At 33.1% G+C, this 9,575-nt stretch overlaps 1 protein-coding gene across 2 annotated transcripts; it reads left to right on the top strand.

The window, feature by feature from the left end:
* The first annotated feature begins 4,434 nt into the window (after positions 1–4,434).
* On the top strand, positions 4,435–8,459 carry LOC105158621 (putative polygalacturonase). Of its 2 annotated transcripts, none has more exons than XM_020696359.2 (6): positions 4,435–4,584; positions 4,786–5,515; positions 5,996–6,116; positions 6,420–6,594; positions 6,936–7,006; positions 7,691–8,459. In XM_020696359.2, exons 2-6 carry the CDS (start codon positions 5,174–5,176, stop codon positions 8,329–8,331), a joined length of 1,350 nt encoding a protein of 449 aa, XP_020552018.1. In that variant the 5' UTR covers positions 4,435–4,584; positions 4,786–5,173; the 3' UTR covers positions 8,332–8,459. The 2 variants fall into 2 exon arrangements, with proteins under 2 accessions (XP_020552018.1, XP_088741949.1); XM_088885823.1 differs by having other exon boundaries at positions 4,436–4,584; positions 5,168–5,515.
* Positions 8,460–9,575: the final 1,116 nt, after the last annotated feature.

Genomic DNA, 9,575 nt, shown 5'->3' with positions numbered 1-9,575 from the left:
AATGAGCATATTACCCCTTATGAAAAAAAATATAGCAATTTACCTTCTAATACTTTTTAAAATGAAGCAATTTACCTCCTATATAGAGAGGTAAACTGCTTCATTTTAAAAATTATAAAGGGATAAATTATTGTATTTTAAAAAATACAGGGAGGTAAATCGTTATTTATTTTCATAAGGGGGTAATTTGTTCATTTGCGATATCACAAGAGGATTGCTTGCATAAAAAATGACGAGAATGCATCATAGATTCGACTGGGCTCAGAAAACAACTGTGGGACCTTAACACTTTACCCATTTTGCAGCCCATATTGGCCCAATGGGCTGGCAAGTAATATTTGCCCCCAAATTATTCAGAATTACATTTGTGTCCACTGCCTGTTGGTAAAAGTTTTTATTTTTATTTATTTTTTTAAAAAAATATTAATCTACATTTTTAAATAAATTAATATATTATAATATTTAATACGTAACACATCAGTGTTTATAAATCAAACAATAAATTCAAAGTAAATAAGAAAACAACAGAATACTAAATATTTATATTCGTAGGACTCAAACTCATGATCTTTTGTTTATGAGATCTCAACCTCACCACTCAAGTAGGGAATAACTGGTACGAACTATTAGTAATAATTAACAATCAAATACGAAGTAAAGTGTGCATGTCCTATGTCGAAATGGTTGATGAGCTTATAACTTATAAGTTTTTTAAAATATTTTATAAAATATTTCTTCAAATTAATCATAAATTTATCACCATAATCTTATTTTATTTAAAAACTTTATAATCTTATTTTTAAAATAAAATCGAACATCTTATAAACTTAAAATAATATTCTATAAGATATATAAGTTTATGAGATTTTTTAATAAGTTAGCCAAACACCCTCTAAAATCAACTTTTATTTTACTATGAACAATTCCTTAATCAATGCCAAAATATTAAATAAAATTTTCTTTCTCGTAATCTAAAAGTTTAAATTGAATGATTATTTAATATAATATCATAAACCAAACGGAATAAAAGACGGGTTTTGAAATAAGACCATCACATATTCATGAAAAAAGAATTTCACGTATTAAATATTCCATGAAAAAAATTGAATTTTAAAATTCAAATACCAAGAGGATGAATTAGATATATTGAATATTAAATTATTCATATTTTTAGTGATTTTAATTTTTTAAATAAAGTAATCATTCAACATCGGTAATGACATCCACCGACAAGTGATTTTTCTAAAAAAATTTGAACGTTATAGCAAAATAAAAAATGAGTATTATTTGTTAAAATAAAATGAAAAAGTAAATTAAAGTTAAAAAAAAATATTGATATCCCCTCTTAATTTTCTTTCAAAAGCCCAAAGACAAAGAGTGGGCCCCTCAAACAGCTCAGCAAGCCCAACTTTGCTGGCCTATGAGCAAAGTACTAAGTCTATGATTTCTGTATTTATATTAACCTGACATGATCTATAAACAAATCAGATTTAATAGAATGACTCGTGAAACAACATAGATTCTATGTCATATGAACTCTCCACGTCTCCTGTCAAATCATACTAATAAATCCCAACTATTTTCCTCTATATTAATCGAGTCAAAACTCATTCAAATCATCATATCTCTGTCCAAATAAGTTCAGATTCCATTCCAATCTTTTTGTTACATCTTTCCAATGGTATGCATATCAGCATAACAAATTCTCAAATTTTACTCCAGAACTGTCTATCAATACAAGTCATGGTGCAATCAAATTGGTAATTTTGATCACGCAGATTTTCTACTTTTACTCTCTCACGAAACAACAAGGCTACGAGCTCCCTGCTCATTTTTTGCACTCCACACACTTATTTTCAGTCAGTTTCAATATTTTAACTCCACAGTGTAATTTTTTTACATTATTTCGAGTATTTTCATATTCTTTTTCAGTAAATCTAGTTACTGACTTAAGCATCAAAGTGCTAATCTCGATTTTACAGATTAGTCCTCCGTTGATATTAGGACTTTCAAGATTCTTCAACCATTATAGTACCGCGTGACTTTAATGCGCATCATATATATTCATACATTAATTAAAGCTACTTAATTTATATTTTTCAATCGGAATAATATAAGATATGTACCAAATAACATACAAAAAATTTGAAATATGAAATAGGTAAAATTGTAAAATTTGATGATATTAAATTATTCAAATTACTTAAAATCTCCAATATTAATTTGAGACATGTATATTAAAAAAAAAAAAAACAAATTAAAGGGGACATATAAATTAAATTTATTATAATAAGCGTAAAGTAGTACAAAATAAAATAACACCATAATATATTTAGCTTTTAGCTCAAAAACATTTCTTTTAACAGTATTAAAAACAAAAAATTAACATTTTAAATATTTCAAAATTATATATTGAAAGCACTTTTTCAAAAATCACCCATAAAATTCTCTTAAAGTGATTTGTTGATTTTGTGTGTGGTAGGTTTTTTCTAGTATGATTACAGGGCCCCCCTCCCACCAATTTCTCTTCCCACATTGATGACTGATGAGGCATTAGATGGGTATAACTCTAAACTCTCTTGTCCCAGCTATACACTTTTACCAGTATAAAATTATCTGACTTTTAAAATTAAAACGGACAATATCTTACGTAATAGAATACCAATCACGTCGCGTTGTACCATAAATTAATATGGATCAATTATTGAGACAAATTATCGCGCTCTCTAACTCTCGTTCGTACTCACCTTATGTTATGCCATCTTAATGAATACATATTTATCTGAAATTATTAAGAGGGTGTTTGGCTAAATTTATCTGAAAATTTTTATAAACCCATTCATCTTATAACTTATTTTTTGAGCTCATAAGAGGTTAGATTTAATTTTAAAAATAATTTTATAAAGTATTGTTTGGATAAAAACAAGATTATACGGCATATAAGATGTTAGTACTGATAAATTTGTAATTTAATTTGATAAAACTTATTCAGATCTTAGAAATAAATTGACGACTCCTTACTTTTGAAAAGCTAATTATAAGCTCGTAAGTTCTTATTTTTAAATCTTATAAGATTTTTCTTAAATTTATCGAATATTATTTAATATATTATAAATTTTCAAACATCTTATAAAATATTTTGAAGCGCTTATAAGGTTTGGGTGGCCTTTGAAAGGAAATTTATGACTTCAATCTTCAGTATTCTCTTCATATATTTATATAGTTTTTATATATAAATTGATTATATAGAAATAATATTTATATTATATTAATATTATTATTTTATATTTAATTAATAAATATTATAATTCTTTATGATAGGTACTATTGTTTGAGTATTCAAAAAGATATGTTGTGTTATGTTTGTCTTAAATTAATGGGATAATTACATTTACACTTCCTGATTTATAATTTATTTGCACAAATTATCTATATCTTTTAAAAAAATATACATACATCCATCAGAAACGTCAATATTATTTGCATAAACCACCCATATTTTTTAAAAAGTTACACCCCTCCCCCCCCCCCCCCCAAAAAAAAAAAACAAAGGCAAAATCATTACACAAACTACTCCTACTTTTAGGGGTTAGGGTTGATTTTTGTAATTATACAAAAATATAGGTAGTTTATATAAATAGATTATAAATCAAGAGGTATAAATGTAATTATCCTTAAATTAAGTGAAGATAAGTTTGTGAATATACACATATTCATGATGTCAAGACGTTTGGTGGAGCTAAGCGTATGTCCTGATTTCTCTTTTGATTTCTACGTGGTTAGATTTTAAATTTTGCCTACAATAAGTTAGCAATAAGAATTCAGACAACCACACATGGCGCAGACGAGTTGAAACAAAAGAGTATTGTTATTTTAATTTTTTTAATCAAAACCAAATCATTTTTCTAAGGAATATATTTTAGAGGGTGAATATTATTATAAACATATGGAATAATTACACTTTCTTCTTCTAAACTTTGATATAATTACACTTAAATCCTCGTGATTTGAAAAATTATATCTAGTACCAATGAAATTTGTTTCAGCTTAAAAAAATAAGTTACTTTGTGAGTCAAAATTGCAGGATACTGATATTAACAAAAAAGCTGGATAAAAATTTATATTTATCTCGATTGACTTATTTCACATTATAGCAAATAAAAAAAAATTATGACTAGATTATCCTTATATATTTTCATGCATTAATGTATGTAATGAGGTATATTACCCATTATAAGGGTAATTTAATCAGATAAAATTTATTTGACATGTAATAAGTCAGTAATAAGTTTGTTTAATTAAGAATATTAAATATGTAGATGAGCAAAAGAAATATAAATTAGTATAAAGAATAGAAAGAATAAATCCGACAACAGTCACGGCGTCAATCCGACATCCCCCACTTCTATTAAAAAATCAGACATCCCTCAGACCCCGAGAACTATCCGTTAATTTATTACTCGTTTCCTACAAGTTAAAAAATAAGAGAGAGATGCTCAGTTCCGCTTAAATCTCTCTCTCTCTCTCTGGAGAAGTGAAGACAACCACTTGCAGACAAAGCAAAATTTCTGCTTGCAACTTCAGGTAGCTTTGCACACTACACACACTACACACTTGTGTTTGCGTGAGTGTTTTTCGTTTGAGTAATTTTTGTTCACTTCTCTGTGTTTTCTTCTCCCTTTTCTGCCATAGCTTTCTAAGTTGTTTCTACGTTTTGCTGCGGTTATTTTCTCTATTTGATATCTCATTCCTTTTGGTTTTGCTCATTTTTTCTTTGTATCGCAGATTTGCTGTATAATCATTGTAGGAGATCCGTGTTTGGAGTTTTCTCGTTGGATCATTTTCCAGATCTCACTTTTCTGTATGGAGATTTAATAATAGGATTTCGTTCTGTGTTTTTCTGCGTTATAATGCCTTTGTAGAAGCAGAATACAAGGAAACCCTCTTTTGTACTCTTTTGCTTGTACTCAACTGCAAAATCGCTACCATAATCCGAATTTAGCAACTGCATTAACCACAAATTATTGGTTATTGCTAATTATTGTCGGCGAAATCCAACTCTACAGAATACTTCTTTTTTGTTGCCTTCTGTTTGTTTTTTCTTCACCAAATCCACTTATTTTCCACCAATTGTTCTGAGGTTCTCCTTCTCTGGATTCAAAATCAGATCAAGATGAGCTGCCTTGATTTTTCAATTTTCGTGTGCTTTGGAATTATAGTACTCTTGATAAATTGCTTGGCGTTGGCAAATGCCGAGGAGGTAACGTGCTCGGGGATTGTGCCAATGAGGTATCGTGATGATAAGATATCGATCACGGATTTTGGAGGAGTGGGTGATGGAGTGACTCTGAACACAAAAGCTTTTAAGGAAGCAATATACAGAATTGAGCATTTGCACAGGAGAGGTGGTACTCTTCTTTACGTTCCTCCTGGGGAGTATTTAACTGGACCCTTTAATCTCACTAGCCACATGACTCTGTACTTGGCCAGAGGTGCTGTTATCAAAGCCACAGTGGTATTATAATCGACCCTTCATCATCTTAATTTGAAATTGTGTTCTACGTTTTATTTACTAGTTGAAAAAGCTTGTGATGATTCGACATATCTTGATTTTTATCATTGTCTTGCATATGTTAGTAGGTATCAGGCATTGAGTTGTAAGATGTATCTGCCTCTGGTGTAGGTGAATGTTTTCTTATGTTGTGGGGCTTTATTCAATTTTATTTTTACTGGAGGTTTGGCACAACCATAATGGAGTAATGTTTAAGTTCAGCATTCTAATTATCAGTCGATTTGATTGCTTCAAATGGACAAACTTAAAACTTCAGTTAGTATCTGCGTTTGGACCAAAGAATTAGAAAGTTTAATTATCTGTGCTTTGAAATGTATCTTGTTACGATAAATCAGGCAATTTGTCTTGATTAAGAGCAATCTCTACTTTACATGGTAACCCATGATTGTTTTGAACTGTATGTTTCCGTTTTCATTGCTGCAGGATACTGAGGAATGGCCCTTATTATCTCCCTTGCCTTCTTATGGAAGAGGGAGAGAATTACCTGGCGGAAGATATATGAGCTTCATACATGGAGATGGGCTCCATGATGTGATAATCACAGGTCAGTCTGAGAGAGATCATCTCATGGGCTGTGAACGTATGAGACAATACCTTTTAGACTTCAGAAGCAAAAATCTCAAGGAAATCTTTCAGATAATCATGAGGGTTTAACTGAAAAATTTTAATAGTGGTTTCATGGATTAACACAATAGTGGTAATGATTAACCAAAATAATTTCATGATTTACTGGAATATGATACTGGATGGACATTAAAGACCCAACAATTAACTTGAGTCATGTTTCTTAAGTGGAAATAGCTGACTTATTTTCATTCTTTTGTTCATATATTTGCTTTCTTTATAGGTGAAAATGGGACGATTGATGGCCAAGGTGACGTCTGGTGGAACATGTGGAGGCAAAGAACTCTGAAGTTTACCAGACCTAACCTGGTTGAATTGTTGAATTCCACAAGTATAATAATTTCCAATATAACTTTCAAGAACTCGCCCTTTTGGAACCTACACCCTGTATATTGCAGGTAATAACATCTATCTGCTATCATCTCACAACTTAGTAGCTGCTATGAGTTGTTTATAATGTGGAGAGTTACTTTTTCTTTTGTGGTTGTAAACTATCAAACACTTGTTATTCCCTGCTTAAAATGTTTGGAAAAGATTTTAAGCAAGTGACATATAAATGCACATCTTAACCAGGGAATATTACATACTTTGTTGTTTTGCTTATTTCAAGTAGTAGAATATCAGGAATTTTAACAAAAAAGTATCATCCATTACACTATAATGCACTTGGTTTGGTTGTTATATTCCTGTTAGTGATATAGAGTTGACCTGGTTTTACTCATTCTTCTCCTGTTGGCAGCAATGTTGTTATAAATTATGCCACCATAGTGGCTCCTGCTGACTCTCCCAACACTGATGGAATTGATCCAGGTATGCTATAATGTAATATCCTTATCGCTTCAAGATTGATTCAGCCATAATTCATCACATAAAATGCCATAAATATTTATAGTTCACTTATAATTTTGTAAGAGAGGAAGTCAAGAGTATTTTAACTAGTGTTTCAATATGTAAAGCCCCCTTCTGTAATATATCAACAGAATTTATGTTCTCTGTATCTTCTCAATTCTTCTTTACCCTTTTCCTCTTTAGATTGATGTTCATGCCACAGAAGTTCTTTTGGCCCATTAATTAATTGGGAAATCCTAGTTCAAACCAGATTCGGCTGAGGTATTAATGGCAACTGCATTAGTTGCCATGTGACTGGTTTGGTCAAGAATTTTTGTAATTTTAGATACTTGAATGTCACCTTTATATCTTTGGCTTAATAGGAACTTCTAGTTCGAATTAGGTGTGGTCAAATCCAACTAAATCATGTGCTACTGCATTCGCTTGTTTTGTAATTGATGTGCAGTATAGAAAGAGTGACCAATCATGTGGTATGTGCTCCTAACACTTGTGTAATTGGTTGGTTGTGGTTAAACCTAGTTTCACCAATATGTACGATGTCTTGTGTGATAAGGCATCATTAACAAAACTCTGTGGCCTTAGTTTAGATTCAGGTGCCCCTCTGGCATATACTGATATTTCTATCCTCATGATTTCCGGATACAGACTCGAGCTCCCATGTATGCATCGAGGACTCCTACATATCGACAGGAGACGACCTAGTAGCCGTGAAGAGTGGATGGGACGAGTACGGAATTGCTTATGGTCGGCCTAGTCAGGATATAACAATTAGAAGGGTAACTGGGTCATCGCCCTTTGCTGGAATTGCTGTCGGAAGTGAAACATCCGGAGGTGTCGAGGACGTTCTAGCCGAGCACATAAACCTGTTCAATATGGGATTTGGCATTCATTTGAAGACAAACATCGGTAGAGGAGGTGTTATAAGAAACATCACAATATCAAATGTTTACATGGACAAAGCAAGAAAGGGAATAAAGATTTCGGGTGACGTTGGAGACCATCCAGACGAGAATTATAACCCGAAAGCACTTCCTGTTCTGAAGGATGTTAAAATTAAGGATGTATGGGGTGACAGAGTACAGCAACCTGGTCTGATTCGCGGTCTGAAGGATGCACCGTTTTCTGGGATCTGTCTCTCGAATATTAGCCTCGGTGGCGCCACAGGGCAGAGAGATTTGCCCTGGCAGTGTTCTGATGTAAGTGGAGGCGCGGTCCAAGTTAGCCCGCTGCCCTGTTCTGAACTGACCAGCAGCCAGCAAATTGGTGCATGCGCTTCTTCCTTCTGAGAATTATGAAAATTATTCATCTTTGTTCAACAATAATTAACGAGTAGTAATATTATGGTTATTACTTTGTAAGAATAGTTAAATTTACTCAGAATATTGTCTAAATATGAAGAAAACTTTTTTGCAAACTCTTGATTGTCCTTATTTCATGACCACAACCAAATTTCACACTCAAACCCATAATACCAAGAGATAGCAAAACAATATCCTCATGAATAAAATTCAAAATTAAACATGGAAAATTCTTATCCAAATCAAATTATGATATAAGTATTATGTGATTGGTTAATTTGTTTGATATATACCATTCATACCGCAATTGCATATAATTAATGCAGATTTAACTAAATTCGATTTAAATTAAAAATTTTCATTAAACATACTAATATGTTTATCTTTAATTTTCACTCACTGTCTCAAACTCAAACAAAACAAATGGAAACGTGAAATCTTCACAATCAAGTAGAAAATAAAGCATATATGTGTATCTACATGAGGTTCATCTCCATCTCAAATGGATGCAGGATTATTTACAAACCACAACAATCCAATCACAATCGCCCCCACCCCACCCCACCCAAGAAAGAAGAAAACACACACACAGTGTGTGATAGCACGCATATATGAAGTGCTTTTATCTGTTAAACGCCAATATAGACAATCTTAGAAGTAATGGCCCAAGAACTTGCGAACCCGCTGCATGAAACCCCCGTTCTTCTGTTCATCTTCCTTCTCGTTCTCAAGCCCGAAATTCTTCATTTTTGCCAACGCCTTCAGCTTCTTCCTGTCAAACCCATAGTACCCAAACCCGCTCTTCACGCCTTCATCTTCATCTTCATCGTCGTCGTCGTCGTCGTCATCATCATCACTGTCGCTGTCACTCGCTTCATCGTGGTGGTGCAGCGCCACCCACCGCCGACTGCCTCCGTGGATCATTTCCAAGTCGTCGAAGTCACTGTTCTCACCGGAGGGAACCATCATGTCGTCACCATAGGGAGTTTCCACGTGCTCCCTCGGTCTGGGTTCCAGTACTTCCAAGTGGTGGCGGTCGATCGGTTGAAAAGTTACTTCGGTCGAAGGTGCGGATGTTGAGGTGTCTGTGTTGACGGCCTCAGTGGGGAGGCGGATGATGGCGTTGACAGAAAGGGGGAGGGCGACAGCAGTGGTGGCGTCATCGTTTTCCGACGGAGAGAAGGCAAGTGAGACGGAGAATAAGCAGAACAGAGCGACGGCGGTGGGGGTGA

The sequence above is a fragment of the Sesamum indicum genome, linkage group LG1 (assembly GCF_026168435.1).
Source record: "Sesamum indicum cultivar Baizhima isolate 11 linkage group LG1, ASM2616843v1, whole genome shotgun sequence".
Classification (NCBI taxonomy): domain Eukaryota; kingdom Viridiplantae; phylum Streptophyta; class Magnoliopsida; order Lamiales; family Pedaliaceae; genus Sesamum; species Sesamum indicum.
This window is presented reverse-complemented; position numbering and strand designations above follow the sequence as displayed.